The sequence below is a fragment of the Ixodes scapularis genome, unplaced genomic scaffold (genome assembly GCF_016920785.2).
Source record: "Ixodes scapularis isolate PalLabHiFi unplaced genomic scaffold, ASM1692078v2 PGA_scaffold4__175_contigs__length_147842914, whole genome shotgun sequence".
Taxonomy (NCBI): domain Eukaryota; kingdom Metazoa; phylum Arthropoda; class Arachnida; order Ixodida; family Ixodidae; genus Ixodes; species Ixodes scapularis.
In genome coordinates, this window is record NW_024609879.1 from 131,399,012 (window position 1) to 131,415,214 (window position 16,203).

A 16,203-nucleotide genomic window follows, 5' to 3' on the forward strand; every position below is an offset into this window, starting at 1 on the left:
GGTCGCTGACCATTACAGATTTATAGAAGAATACACAAAACACGGCGCAATGGACAGCCGTGTGTTAGAACTGTTTGCATTTAAAAAGTATGGAGGCAAAATCTATAATGTTAGTCCTTTGCAATAAATAACGATATGTTAACAATAAACCTTAAACCGGTCATGAAAAAGTTCAAATTTTTGTTATTTTCTTGCTTGACCAGTGTTATGAGCAGTCCGACTACCTTGAATCAGATAGGAAAACAAATTATAGGGATTTTGTCATTACGTATACAATAATAAATGAAAATGATCCTTGCGCAAAGCATTTTTTCTTATATTTTTGTGAAGGACATCCGGACATCCGCCCAACACTTCACTTCCGCTAGTTGCAGCAGTTGCAGTGGTTGCAGTGCGGGAGCAGACGCCTTCACTTTTGGGCGTTTTGATGCAGTTTGTTGTCGTATGTCCTGTCGGTGTCGAGAAGAGCGGTGGGGCTTGGGAGTTTGTGACCGGTGTTATTCGTGAACATTGGTGTGGGGCGCTGATGCGTCTTTTTTTATACTGCCACCACCCCGAATTTTGAAGATACAAAGGCCCGTAGCAGTGCATTATGCTTAATCGCGAGCTCCTTCTCTGTTGACGTCGCTTTCCTGGTACCACTCGTGGATACTGCAAGCGTTTAAACAGTGTGCACCGTCTCGCCTACATCCCCGGTGACATACTCGACCTATTGAAACTTATTGCTTCCGTCATTTTAGAGTACGTAAGACAGTTATCTCGTTGGTCTGGTTTCGGTTATAAAAGCAAGCAAAACGTTCGTAGTTCCCGCCACTGTGGTTCCCGCCCTCAGTACACGTTGGACATCTTCCACGCTTTGACACCGAATAACTGAATGAACGAGGATTTACATTCACTTCCGAGGTTACTCTCGCCGCTTCCTCACCGTTGAGCAGCAGGATGAGCTGGCGACAAGCCGCGGATGAAAGGCTTGAGCATCAACAGCCCAAGCGCTCTCGGTGCCGATGCGGGCGACGCGGGTTTCTGTCAACCGGGATGACCGGGAGGCCAGCACAAACCGTGACCGTTCCAGCTCTTCGTCATGACACGGTGTTGCAGAGTGCAGGGTAAAATACAGCTACGCGGATCACCGAAGCAAACGCACTGCTATCTTAAATCTTGGCTTGTGATTGCGCCTTTGTAGTAGATCATCTTATTCGTTTTGCCGGAGAGACGCAAACGACGGGCATAACAAAATCGCTTGCATATTCCGCATATCTCACAAAAGCATTTACCCTGTCACCTTGCGAAAAGCGCGAAACACACGGAGTCCGCACCGTCCTAAGCTTCCCGTTTTTTACCTGCTTTAGAAAAGTTTGTACCTGCCAGTAGATATGCCTACTGAAACTGAAACAGGGCAGTGCCAGAGAGAAAGAGACAAAGTTGAGAAAGCTTGCTCGCTCTCCAATTTCTCAACTCTCAAGTGATTGTACCATAATAAATGCACCAACGCGTCTTCCAAAATAAAGAAAGAGCACTACGTTCACAACATAAAAAATGGTCTCAGTACATGCATCTGTGGGCAGGTAGGAAACCTTGCCCTAATTTATTCACGCCGCATGATTGGCGCAACAAACTCGTTGCAGGACCGAATCATCTACTCGAGCGGTGTGTGAGTCGCTATGCAAACGCAGTCCAACACGAAGCATAAAAAACGGCAAATTTAAGACAACAATCCGGAGTCCATTATTCAATTAAAACAACGTAATTTTGTTGAAAACGCCTGCTGCTTCTTACTCACGGTATGTGTCGGGATACGTCCACAGTTTGAAACGGAACGAAGGAAGATTTACTTTTACAAACGCTCGCTGCGTCCTCCCGGACCAGCTGGACCGTATCAGCTGACGACGACGGGACTGTACCCGTTGAACCTCCACCACGCAACAAACAATTTGCGCTCCGTGTTAAAAGCGTGGTTCAAACAGACCCGGAATACAAAGCACCGCACCACACACGACGAACGTTTCAGCTCTTTTTCGCATCACCGGGTTGCACCAAACAGAACGAGATCGCCGAAGTCAACGCTGCGCAGTCGTGAACCTTGGCTTGTGGTTGCGAACTCGTGGACCCTGTGACTCCCTTCGCTTTCAAAGCACACACGACGATTACGAATGCTACTTTCCGTCTTCCAGGAACATCACAGGGGCACTTCTCCGGTCACGTCTTCACTATGTGCTCGCAAACTCCGAAGCTCTATGCGAAGCTTCTCGCGTCCCGTCAAACCAAAACAGTAGCGGCGCCATGCGTACTTGCCAGATTTTCTCCGGTCAAACAAAAACAACGAAAGCCAACCGGCGCTTGCTTCCAGCGTACATCGGCGTTGCGCTTGCGCCGTGGCCAGACCGCTTGCAGTTGAAGGTTGAAGCAAAAACGAAACCAACTGCAGTGTCACGTGTTCACATCGAGGACACGCTTTTTATATCCATTTTAACTGGTTGGAACGAATAATTAGACCCATGACTTTATTTGTGGTGTCTAAGAAACTGTTATCATGACCCCTAAACTAAATACAAACATGGGCGACGTGAGGGAAGCCGCATTGCCATCGACCAGAAGATGGCGGCGAGCACGGTAAGCGCGGGTTTCGCCAACGTCCTGCGACATGGCGCAATTGCTTTTGGTGCATATCTGTCTCCGAGACATGTTTCTTTCCGCGGCATTTGTCTCGACGGTCCTTTCTAATTGTGTCCCCAAGCATTCCGGTGCTTCGATAGCCGGCAATGCCGCGGTCGTCGCCGGGGGCGATGCGTGTTATCGAGGTCGGCTACACGGTTATGCGTGTATGACCGAACCAAAACACGTTTTTTACAACCTCGCATGATTTCTGAACGAATTATCCGTTACTCATCGTGTAAATTTATGGTAATTTGTGTAAATAGCGTGTTTTTCACCCCAAATATTCGCCAAATACACGGGACTTGCTAACAGTGTAGCTACTATAACGTTACCTTTTCCGCGCATACATGACGGTCGCATTGCCGTGTGGTGATTTTCAGAATACGACGAAATTCAAATACGGCCCACAGGAATTGGACACAAGCACTGCGTGAGCACTCGATTTGGGCTCGAGACAATTAGTGCCTCGGCGGACATTCGGGTAGTGGCGCACGTTCAAGCGCTGCAATGACGGAAACTGCCGAATCCTAACAATGAGTTGGTTTGAGCACGTGGCGCTGGGGCTTTGCCAGCCCCAGCGCGGGCACTGTGGCGGGACTATACTTCGTTTCAGCTTCGGTCCAGACGCAGCCGATGCTACAAGCGCGAGCATGTGGCTCAGAACAATGCTTGCACTGCACGAGCGCGCGTGCTTGGCAGGGATGCTGAAAGCCCGGAGCTCGCGCTTGTAGCTTTGGCTGCGTCTGGACCGAAGCTGAAACGAAGTATAGGAGGGATATTGGCGGCGTATAATCGGGACCAGGTTATATGTGGGCGCTTGTTCTGGCTACGGTTTGAGTGTCTGAAGCCTGTTGTAACATCAAACATTCTTTGGCTATTTTCTCCAGATTTCGTGAAGCCGCATTTAGTGAAATCCAGAGTAACATAGACGTAAAAAAATTAAAAAAAAACAAAAAAAAAAAACGGACAGTTCAACGAAGTCTCTAACACAGCTTGAAAATGTATTTAACAACCATCGTCTTATATACATGTCACCGACCTCCAACACAATTCAAAAGACCTCCTTGCAGACTTCACAGAGTCCCCTCGCCCTCAACATATACCGACAAACGCACACAAAAGCAAACACGCCCGAAACACAAAGGGACACTAACTCGAAAAGGGCCTGCAGGAACTTCCGCACTTGGCAAGGTCAAGCTTAACCCAACAACACTTACGAACTCTTTTGTTCCCCTTCCAAAAGACACACAAGGTTGCCCGAAAAAGAAACCCCAAAAAACCACACCCAAAGGCAGAGAAGAAACCAAACCGCGAAACAATTGGCCCATCACTTAACCAAAAAACTAAATTATAAACCTAGAAACTTCTTTGTTCCCTCATTAGTGGGTATTGAAGGTTGACTGATGCAGTTCCCGAAGCTTAAAATATGCAAAGTTTCCTATGGCTATTCTTCTCTCTATGTAAGACTTTAGTGCCCCACCCCCCCTCACACACACAGACCCTGGTACACAGTTGTTACATTCGACTACATGTTTAGCAATTTCAGAGTTCGGTGCATTATTTTTAACTGCCTTTCAACTACATGTTTAGCAATTTCAGAGTTCGGTGCATTATTTTTAACTGCCCTTTTGTGCTCTATTATACGATCGTTTAAACACCGACCAGTCTGTCCTACGTAGGAATGGAATGTTCAGTTTTGAAAGCTGATCTAGCGATCACTAAACTTTTTCAGCCTTTTGCTGGTGATTTAAAAAAGGCCCAGCGAAGAGTATGTGCAGTGTTAAATGAGTGTGACTTTCCTTACGTGGTGAAGGGTTTGGGGAAGGTGGCGCAGTCAACTCTAAGGATGAAGTTCCTGCTAAAGGACCATAAGCCGGAAAACGGTACCTGGTAGAAGGTCCTGTCTGTTTTTGTGCAGAAGTGTCTCGGAGGAGTAGAAATTGATAATTATTTGTCTTTAAGAAATTCTGAGCAGTTGATTCAGTTGTTAGCGCCTTATCACGGGAAGCCTTGCAGTGTTTTAGCTTTAGAAAATAAGGATTTATATTATTCCACGGAACAGACTGAGCTGCTGATGAGTCATAAGAGAGTTTTAAAAAGCTTTGCGTTTTTTAATCTTCGGGAACTGTATCAGTCAACCTTCATTATCCCTTGATAAGGGAACAAAAAAGTGTCTGGGCTTATATATATATATTATTAAGTGATGGATTAATTGTTTCGCGGTTCGGGTTCTTCTCTTGCTTTAGTTGTGGTTTTTTGTGGTTTCTTTTTCGGGCAACCTTGTTTGTCTTTTAATAGGGAACAAAGGAGTTCGTAAGTGTTGTTGGGTTCCGTCTGACCTTGACCTAGAGCGGATGTTCTTGTATTCCCTTTTCGAGTTAGTGTCCCTTTGCGTTTCGGGCGTGTTTGCTTTTGTGTGCGTTTGTCGGTATATGTTCAGGGCGAGGGTACACTGTGAAGTGGGCGTGGAGGTCTTTTGAATTGTGTTGGAGGTCGGTGACATGGTATATACGATGATGGTTGTTAAATAAATTTTCAAGCTGTGTTAGAGACTTCGTTGTACTGTCCGTTTTTTTTTTATTTTTTCTACGTCCCAGGGTTACTATGGATATCATTCACCAGCTCGCCTGTGGTTTTTACCTTTCTTCGCATTTAGTGAAGGTGCATTTTGTGAAGCGGGGGGCTCTGACGTCACGTGGCTTCAGCTTCCCTGACCGATTAAGCGGGAAAATTTACATCATGTGATCTCAACACCAATTCAGTGCTCCCGGCTAAATTTAGCGGGAAAAATGACGCAACAAGACTTCGTGTCACGTGACCTAAACAAATTCACTTTCCCAGCTAGATATGATGGTCCATCAGGAGTGGGCTGATGGTTCATCAGACTTCTTTGATGGTCCATCAGGAAACCTGATGGACCATCAGAAAAGTCTGATGGACCAGCAAGAAACTCTGGTGGTCTTTCAGGAAAACCTGATGGTCTTTTCGATCGGGATTTAGCAGAAAAATTGACGTCACGTGAGCTTACGTCATGTGGCCTATACTCAAATTTAAAGCTGATTCGCCACTCACCTAATTTGGTATGATGGAAATGACATTTTAGGTTCCCTCTGACAAGGATATTAAATCATGCACGAGCACTGTTGTGCCCGTTACCGAAAAATAATTAACGAAATGGCCTTACTCGTTAGCTTGTAAAGAAGCTAAGGTGTTACAGAGCTCCGTTACTATTTTGCAAATCTAACGTTATGCCGGTGTCGTTACTTGCCATAACTAACGGACTTTACTTTTATGTTGGTTTGTCGTTACTTTGTGTTTCGCTGCTACTATAAGACAGCTGTTTATAATAAAGTGCCTCTTAAACTTCGGCATCAATACACTTGTACAGAGTGATTATTTGTTTATTTATTTATTTGTACTCTGCAGTGCCGGGGCATTCCAGCAGAGGAGTGGGTTACAAATCACATTTATAAGTTGGAAACTCACGCAAACAGAACAAGCCAGCAACCAACAATATAAATAGATAGTTCAAAACAACGCGCAATATTAAAATCTAAAAAATTTCAATAACGACAAAAATGCTAAAAAGGAAAGCTACACTGCATTGATCAGGTTAATAAAAGCTTGTCCACGTAGTCTTTCTCGACATATACCGCGCCTTGAATGCACCTCCACATAGTGTCATTCTTAAGCACCTTGAGCTTATCGGGGTCAGAGGACGATCCTTACGATTCGTTCGATCCTTCCTACGTAGTAGAACATTTCAAGTACGAATGGGCGGACACAAAAGAACGCCGCGCGCTGTTACCCAAGATGTACCGCAAGGAAGTGTGCTCGCTCCGTTACTATTTAACACGGTTGTTTTCATGGTTTTCCTTAGTTCTCCCACAATGCGAAGCCGTTCCTGTCAATTGGGCTATTTATGCAGACTAAGTAACCTTGTGATGCGCAGGCTCCACGCTCATCTCCATGGCCCTACAAGCCAATCTACAACAAGCCCTGAATGTTGCTACCTATTTTCTTTTTATCATACAATCCTTGCCTTATTAAGCGAAAAAAAAAATCTGTTCTTAAATATCGATCACGGGGTCGGTTGAAGGGAAAATATTCTACTCTGCAGATTGATGGTAACCGGATCAGAACAAGACCACATGTCTTCTTCTTTGTAGTCATTGATCGATGATCGAGTTAACTGGCGACCAGCGGTGCAATAAATGCTAAAAGAAGCGCGCAAGTTACTTGGAGCGCTGTGCCGAATAGCCGATCAAAACTGGGGTTCCACCTAGCAGAGATATGATGACACTTTACCGGGTCAAATAGTTAAGAGGGTCATGTATATCTACCTCTTCTAAATATCCAACAACGTCAATGGACGATTCTGAAAACATTTCACAGGAAAGCGATCCGGATATGTCTTGGGGGAATACCGGCTGCATCAAAGAAAATTCCCACACCGGTTGAGGCGGGAGATTCTCCCCTTCAACACCAGGCAGAAGAGAAGGCCAGGCGCCAGATATCTAGGCTTCTTGGCACGGAGTCTGCAAAGGACCTGCTAAGAGCGGTTATTGCGAGGCGTTCTTCAAACGTCGGCAAGATGGTGCAGACCTTCCTGGACATCATCGGCTGTCCTGAGAACGTACCGCCCGTCCCACCTCCACATCGAGAGGGCAACCACCTCGGAATAGCGACATAAATAGCCGACCTTCCTCGACTGAAAAGGAGTCGCAGAGATGATGGCTCATTTTATTGGCAACGGGACAATCAGCACCTACGCAAATATGATGACGTTTACACAGATACTTGCTTGACACTTTCCGTTCGTCAGTACAATTCCACACTCATCATAATCTGCCAAGCAAAACAAAAAATGAAAGATGGTTACAAATCTCTGTAATACCGAATTAGAGCGCAGCTCTTGAGGAGGAGGAGGGGAGGGTACAAAGACGAGGGCGTGCCCCTTGTCCCCCTCCGTACCCTCCACTTCTCGTCTCCTGCTCCCCTCCCATTTAGCGGGGAAATTTTCCCGCTAGATTTAGTGGGGAAATATTTCCGCTTAATGCAGTGGGAAACTTTTCCCGCTATTTTTTTTCCTTTTTTTTTTTTTGGGGGGGGGGGGGGCTTTTTTTAAATTTAGGAGGATTTTTTTACACTAGATTTAGCGGGGAAATTTTTCTCCTCAATTTAGTGGGAAAACTTTTTTGTTTATTTGGCGGGGAAATTTTTCCGCTCAATCTAGCGGGAAGATTTTTCCGGTAAATTTAGCGTGAAATTGCTTCCAATTAATCTAGTGCGAAAACTTTTTCCGATAAATTTAACGGGGAATATTTTCTGCTAAACTTAGGGGGAAATGTTACCACTAAATTTAGCGGAAAAATTTTCCGCTAATTTTAGCAGGGAAGGTTTCCCATAATGCAACGCGTGGTCACGCCCGGTTGCATTATTTTCTTAATTCAACGCGCGCGGTTGCACCGACGCCGACGGCGACGTTAACGGCGCCGCCGCTCAAGCCAGAAACGGGCGCCTGAGAGCTGCGTTCTAAAACACCCCGATGCAGAGACGGCAGCTGGGTTTCCACCATTTCTGATACAAAAGAAAACAATTAGCTGTAGACAAGAATCTGAGCTACATAGATTGAGTACAGGCTACTCAAACACCAACACTAATTGGCACCAGCTCGCAAAAACACACAGATAATTTCAGCTCGTGCGACCAACCCGAGGACATAGGGCATATCTTCTGAGCCTGTCCGGCGTATGCGCATCCCGGAAAAGAATTACTTGAAACTTTCGGCCAGCCTGACATTAATGCCAACACAGGGCGAAAAATCCTGTTCCAGACAGGCACCGAGGACCGACGATCCGCTGCATTCCAGGCGGTTGTGGACTTCGTGGATGCAGCAGGATTGTGTTCTAGACTCTCAACCTAAATGAACAGTCTTCCCTTCTTCTTTTAACCCACTCCACCTAAATCGTTTTTTCGACCCCTTTCTCTACAGGACGAAAAAGCTGCCCCTAACTTGGGAAGACTAACATTTCGTCCTATACGCCTTCCTTTTCTTTTTTGGATTATATTTTTCTTTCGTTCTATTTCATATATCTTATTACAATATAAGCAACAACAACAAGGGTATTGTGATGTATCAAGATCAGGTGCATACTTGTGCTCTTTCTCCACGTTTCTTAATTGGCGGGACGTGAACAAAAGGAGTTCGAAATAATGCACTTAAAGCACATGGCTGTCTTCCTCCAGCGCGTAATATTTTAACGAGCCCTACAGGGAGAGCATGTTGTTTTCACCATTCGACAGTTTATTTTTTTCCCCTGGAATATGGAACTAAAAAATCAAACTGCCTTTTTTTTCGTAAACATCTTACCCTGCATATATTTTTTTAGGCGCTCCGTTTCTGAAACGGACTTCAATAGCAAAATGAGACTTAATAAAATTTCGCTTGTTTTAGAGAGGGGTAGCGTAGCAAGCGGCAATCTAAAGGAAAGAAATGTCGTTAAGTTTTCTGATCTGTTCGGCCATGGCTTCGCGAATGTTCCTCTCGATGGCATTCTTGATCTGTTCTTCGAATAGGTTGGTGAGCTCAGCCGACACCTTGTTGAAGACTCTGCTCAAAAGCCCCAAGCCGTGGATGGCAACGGTCACTCCCCTCATTTGCTGGACCTTGAACTCGCTGAGCTCTAACTGGCTTCCGGGAGTCCTTGACATAAAAGGAGGAAAAAAGAAACGAAAGATACATTACTACACAGCGTTCCATCATTAGTTCAAGTGCAATCAAAGCATACTCGTTCATTGACAGCTTGAGCAATGCAGGAAGCGGCGAGTTCCGAGAATCTCATCATCGCAATCATTATTAGAATCTCAAAAGTATTATAATTATTGGAATTAGTCGATAAGAACAGCTTAGTTCGAACCATGAAACAAGGAACGTGAACATACGAGGGGACGAACGCACTTTTTCCAGCAGTGTGTTAGTCTTTCGATCTTACTTTCGAATGACTAAGCTGGAAAAAAAATATAGATTGGAGCTATAATAACTGTCTGTGCTGCAGCATTGATCAAAGTGAAACATTGTGCCATGTGCCATAGCACAAACTGTGTTTTATGGTCTAATCATATTTCCAGCTTAATCATTCGCCGAGCTGCCCCCGTACATCAGTGGGACTAGCTCTTCCAAGTGCTTTGCCGGAAAGTACCTAGTAAAAAAAATCATTTGTATGAGAAATTTCTTGTGTCCAATGAACACATATGAATCATACAAGAGATATGAGAACATATAAGAGAATATAAGAACATATAAGAACCATATAAGAATGATATGAGAGCTATCTAAGAATTATATAAGATATATAAGAAGTTAAGAACCCCATAAGAAACTTATAAGAAACTTCCCACTACTTTCTTATATGGTGCTTGTATGTTCTCATATATCTTATATAGCTCTTATATGGTTCTTATACGGTCCTTATATGTTCTTATATATCTTGTATGATTCATATGTGTTTATTGGACACGGAAATTTCTCATACAAATGAGAATTTTCAATAGGGTAGACGTTACAAATTTCTTAGATCGTAAAGAGTTGCCATATAGCAGCTTCTCTCATACTGAAATATCAAGTCGTGGAAACTGTCGACCTACTGAGCAAGTCCAAGAAGTATCTGAAGGTATCGGATGTTGACGTCCACCGTAACCGCCTGGCCGTAGCCCATGGCGCGTGCGAGTCCCACGAAGCTGGAGTTCAGGGGCCCCGCGCCCACGTCCGCCTTGATGTCGATGCCGCGTTCCCCGACCTCGAAACGGCAGTTGCCCGTTCTGGTCAGGCTGGACAAACCCTCCAGGATTCCGCGGTAGAGGGCGGCCTCCGCGGTGATCTTCACGATGATCTTGGTCTCGAAGGCGTAGCTGATGTTCGGCAAGGTCACCGGATCGATGGCCTTGGACTTGGCGACAGATGAGAGGACCTTGTCGAAGACCGTGTTGATGAAAGTGTTGTAGAGCGTCTCCCGGAGACTAGAAGTAGTAACTGTAGAAAAAAAACGAAAATATAAGTTCGATGAACAAAAAGGGTGAAACTCTTGTTCGAAAAAGTTTCCTAGAGAGAATTAGTAAAACCGCGTCACACAGCGGACGCAGTACATCGAAAAACGCTCTGCAGTCACTGTTTCCAGATGTGTTCGGATCATAAATATGAAAACATACTTTGAACATTCTCGAGGCGTGTCCGCGGACAATATCTGTCACCATGTCTGCGGAGAACTTTGTGCTTTATGATGCGTGAGCAGTGCGAGTATAGGCCAACAGAAGGGAACACGTGAAAACTAAATTTCCCATGTCTTACCAGTCTTTGTTTAGGAAAACAGGAAAAAAATATGAGCTCCGGATGAAGTGCAGCCGTGTGCATATTTTGTCTTAAGAATGAAATTAAGATAAGAGGAAAAAAACGTGTGTGGGTGGGAGTTGTAATTAGAGCGATATGATAGTAATGCAGATATATGTATAAAAAAAAGTCACAGGATACCCCAATGAATAACATCAGGCGCCACAGCCAATTTTCAAAGACTTTGAGGGATCGTGGTACCCAATGTGTGACAATCACCTGCGCAGCCTTCTTTTTTTTTTAATTTTAAAATATCGACTATAACTTAGTTTGATATAATATATACGAGTCATCCATCTCTCAAAACGTTTGAAATGAAAAATACTACGATAACCTAAAGTAAACCAGGTGTGGAGCGCGACACTATCAGTACGACCAAGGAATCGTGGGTTCATTTCCTGTCAGCTCGTTGCAAGTGAGGGGTTGCTATAGAAAAAAAAAGAAAACTTGGGGGACTCTTAAGCTTCGTCTTTAAGAGGGGAACGCGATAGTGTTATCGGGCCCCGTTCAGAAAGCCTCCTCATATAAATCCGCGCCAGTTCCAAAGCCGCGCAAGGGTGTGTTCGTGGACTAGTCGGTAGCGTCACGTGTGACGTCTCGTCACGTGACGCCTGACGTCACACCTGGTTGGGACGTCATGACTCTATTGACCCGCTAAATTTAGTGGAATATTCTTTGCAAAATACGACGGGAAAACTTTCCGCTAAAATTTGCTGGAAATGTTTCGCTAAATTTGGCAAGAAACTTTTTCCGGTTAATTTGGCGGGCAAACTTTTCCGATAAATTTGGCGTGAAAATTCTTGATACATTTTAAGGGAAACTTTTTCGCCAAATTTAGTGAGTCGATGGGGTCATGACGTCAAAGCCACGTGCAACGCCACACGCTTGGCGTCAGGTGTGACGTCACACATGGCTGCGCGCGTTGCATTTTGAGATTTTATAGTCCCGCCAACGCCGACGCCGACGCCGGCTTTTCTGCAACACGAGCTCCTAAACGCTATAGGGTTAATAGAGCACCGCTAGTTAATAGGCGCGTCCTGGAAAATCAGTAATAGTATAAAATTTGGAATATATCAACACCATACTAAGAAAATTGCGAAAAAACACATAACCTGTGTTTTCACAAATTGTGTCGAGCACCAGATGTCCATTTTAAGTAGATTTTCTCGGAGGCCTTTATTTCTTGAGTACTACCGCCCCGTATATACCCTGATTATCGCAAATACTTGGCGCGTGCTTTTGGTATTTCTTGGTCCCTGAAAGCCACCTGGCTCACGTTTTGTCATCGCCCGTCACGTGATGGTTTCCAGTATTCTATTTTATCCGTGCTACTGAAATAGAATATTGACATAATTCAGTGTACGCCATTAAGCATATAAACTGCATTAATAGACGCGTTTGGACGCGGGGCCAGATTTTCCAAAGTTTTGACCAGGTGCTCGAAACCTCCGTTCCGGTTGAACCGAACATAATAGGCATTGACTGACTGCCCATTGCCTGAAAATAGCACTTAATTTTTGAGCCTACAGCAAAACCCCGGTGACTTTTCGTCTAAAGATATTACCTAGTGATTCCAGAAAAAATGTTTTGTTTTACTTCTAGAGCAAGTATTCTTACCGGTCTCGCTGGAATTAATGTCTTGAGCGGCGACAGCGCCGCAAAGTGCGCAGAAGACTGCGAGAATCTTCCACATGGCCCTCGTTTAAAATTCTTCAAAGTGTCTTTGAGTTCTTGTACCTGGAACAGCGTGTAAAATATCCAATCGGACCAAAAAAAACTTTGATGAGCTTTTCTTAAAAAAAAAAAAAAAAAAAAGGAAAATAATATAGCTTTACAACTTTCGTAACTTGCGGACATAAGTTTCCTGTTCACAGAGTTTCGGATTTCCCTATAAATGACCGAAAAGTGCATACACAGATTATTGTACTTATTTATTCCCAACTTATGAAACCTGAAACAAATGACACATGCCAGTTATTCTGGTCCCAGCTAATCAAACGAAAACTATCTGTCAACACTGCATGCGTTTAAACAATGTTATGCAAAGCGTGCGACAAGGCCGTGGCGTCGCGATGCGGCTTCTTGCAGAGTCATGTTGCATGCACATCCTGTGTCCTACGGAGAACAGCAATATTGTTAGTCGTAGTGTAATCTACGACTAACAACGTAAGCTTACCCGAGTTTCACTTTGAACAAAACTGGGGGTCCCAGTCTGCGCTAACTAGAGACGGGGAAACACCGTTGAACAGAGCCGCGATCATATCACTCCTCGACCAGCAAGAGAAGAGTAATTGGATAAAATGGGGAGCGAAACCTACGTAAACATGTCAATTTTTTTTAATCACCGACAACGATGAATGTCGTCATAGTACGTTAACGGACCATTGTCGAACACATTGTCGAGTACAAATGCACGAAGAAGATAGCGATAAGTTAACGCTGTTGCCGCTATCCACTGCTAGATCATGATCCGAGCGTTGAGCAAGCGCTGCTAGTTGAATCACGTGAAACAGTGAAAAAGGGCAACGTACAAATCGCACCTAGGACTCCAGATATAAAAGGACAGATTTACTTCGGCGTGAGATCGAAAAAAACGACCGCTGGAAGACAATAGCGCGGCGATAGCACAGAAAAAAAAAAAGTAAGAACAGACGTTGCGTTTACATGCACCATAATACCAGCGTCGCCGTTCGTGGCGCTGCTGCGGCAGTGGTACGGTGCGGTGGATCTGCGTGCCCCTCTTTATAGGTGTCACTCTCCCCCCTCCCCCCCTATCAATGACTATGGTTATTCATTTGAGAGTTTGCGTAGATCGTCATCGCCGTCCCGCAAGAACTCTCCGCAACGCGCTGCGACACCCTGAACTCTACAGTCAAAGCCATCAGCGCGCATGCTCAGTAGCGGCGTCTTCGTTGTGGAGGGCTTAGCGGAGGGGGAAAAGGGGTTTACGAAAACTCCCTAATGACTTCAAAAATAAACCCTTTGCAAGTCTCACAATGACATTCGACGTCCTTCGAAAAAAAAGCTACGTGAAACGCAAGTTCGTCTGCTTTTTGTTTTTTCTTTTTGCAGGGGTTTTGGTGGGGTTAGAATAACACTGAGGTATGATTGGCTCCGATTGAAGGATAGTGGTGGGTAGACATCAAAGCAAGCTACCTCGAGGTCTACCCACCCTTACCCTTCAATCAGAACCAATCAGAGCGCTCGGCGTTCCGACGTCATCACAACCCCTGCAATAGAAGCAGATGGACTTGCGCTCCGTATAGTGGCAGCTTAAAGCCGCTGTCGCACTGCACCTACATCACACAAAAGATACGGAGTTTCCTGCAGACATTATGTCAGAAGTATATGCGGACACGCTTCAAGTTTGCTTCATACATGGTTTGAACATGGTATGCAGACTCTTTTTGTATGACCAAAGTGACAGGATCTGTCATACAAGAAAGAAACTTGCATCAGACAGGGTCTGGAGACTGTCTTCTGTGAGACGAATATGCAGTGTGGCAACGGCTCTAGAAACGCGGTGGTGCGGCTGGTCCTCGGTATCCTATCATCGACCCGCCAGCCGTCAATGGAACTGTGACATGAGTTACTAAGAACGCCATTTAGACGGATCACGAAGGAGGGAGGCGTGAACTTTATGGGACACGCCTCCGAGTTTTTGAAGCTGTCAGTTACTTTTAGCAAACACATCGGCAATGTTTATGCAGGGGGGGTTCCCGACAAGAGAAAAGCGTGTTTCTTTTCGGGCCGGGTAAATAAACCATATGCATCTCAGAACCGGACGTTTCCAGGATCAAAAGATAGTTGAGGGAAGCCGAGCTTTCCCTATTGTGAAGCCGACGCCCAACTAAGCCTAATTTCGTCTAACCAAAACCAATGGAAAATGTCAGTGGGACGTCTGCAGCGTTATTTCAATGAAACAAGATTATCAGGAACAAAAAAGAAAAAGACGATATCTTCTTTCTTGTTGACAAGCGTTTTTCACTGATATAAATCCCACGAGCGTTCACTATGCCATCTCTTGTTTTTGGCGACATTAGGGTTAGGAAGACGTCGGCTCATAGACAAGTTTTCTTAATTATGCTTTAATTCAGGCAGCGTCATCTTCTTAAAGATTGGAGTTCTATTCCATCCGCTTGCTTCACATTCTGTCGTAGTCTGAGGTTTCTGCGATACATAGTTGATCTATCGGGGATAAAAAAAAAAACAAAAAAAAACATGGTTCTGTTTTCTCGGGGTCTCTTTATATCTTAAAGCAGGTTCTACTAAGTGTCGATTAAGCACGGGATACCGCAATGTTTAGTTCAGTTTGGCGACATCACATATGAAGAAGACGCCCTTCAAGATGGCAGCGTTCTATCTCTGCGCAGAAGTATACACTTCGAGAAATCTGAAGCGCCTACTTCCCCGCGAAGCACTCTAAGAAGCCACTCACTGGAATCTACGGAAAGCGCTTAAGAAGCGAAGACGCTAAAAATAACGTGTTGAGCGTGACCCAACGACCATTATTACCCAATGACGTTCCTTGTTTGTGCGTTTATATAAACACGAAGGTAAGGTTCCAATGACTTACCTTTGTGAATCCGATAAAAAGCCGAACTGTGATCTCGACGCAAACGTTGATTTGTCGTGTTAAGCGGTGCTGTTAGCTTATAGCTGCTTGTTCGGAAATCACCGGGCTGTATCCTTTCAGCGTGAACGTGTGAGAAAACGCATTTACGTCGCCGCCGTGTGTCGCAGGGAACGCGAAATCCAACCGCTTGCTTCACATACGAACTCTTGCCTTGAGAGCAGGAGACGTGATAGCGTGGACGACGCGCGTCATATCTGTTCGTGTAGGCGGGCGTGTTGCTTCATTTCGACACGAGCTCCTCGAGGCCGGACCGAGCCGCAAGTTGCGCCCTGTTTGTTCCGAAGTTTCGCTAAACCGGAATACTTCGAGAAAGAGAATCGTTTAGAGACAGATAGTGAAGTAAAGGTGAATAGATGGTAGTCTGCATGTGAGACGTTGATGTAAGTCATCTAAAGACATCACAGCACCATCCCTAAAGTGTCTTTCCCATCTCTCGGCTCATTTTCAAAGCTATGTTTTCTGTTAAGCACGATAGTCTCGAACTGGATTTGAGCGACAGGAAGGTTCTCCCGTAGTCGCGCCTCCA

The 16,203-nt window shown here is 44.9% G+C and overlaps 1 protein-coding gene across 1 annotated transcript; it reads right to left on the reverse strand.

Annotated features, from left to right (window-relative positions):
• Window positions 1–6,040: 6,040 nt before the first annotated feature.
• On the reverse strand, window positions 6,041–15,877 carry LOC8050936. The gene is made up of 4 exons (XM_040208390.3): window positions 15,618–15,877; window positions 12,659–12,778; window positions 10,303–10,687; window positions 6,041–9,361 (listed from the first exon to the last, which is right to left on the reverse strand). The coding sequence occupies exons 2-4, from the start codon at window positions 12,732–12,734 to the stop codon at window positions 9,139–9,141; spliced, it is 684 nt and encodes a 227-aa protein (XP_040064324.1). The 5' UTR covers window positions 12,735–12,778; window positions 15,618–15,877; the 3' UTR covers window positions 6,041–9,138.
• Window positions 15,878–16,203: the final 326 nt, after the last annotated feature.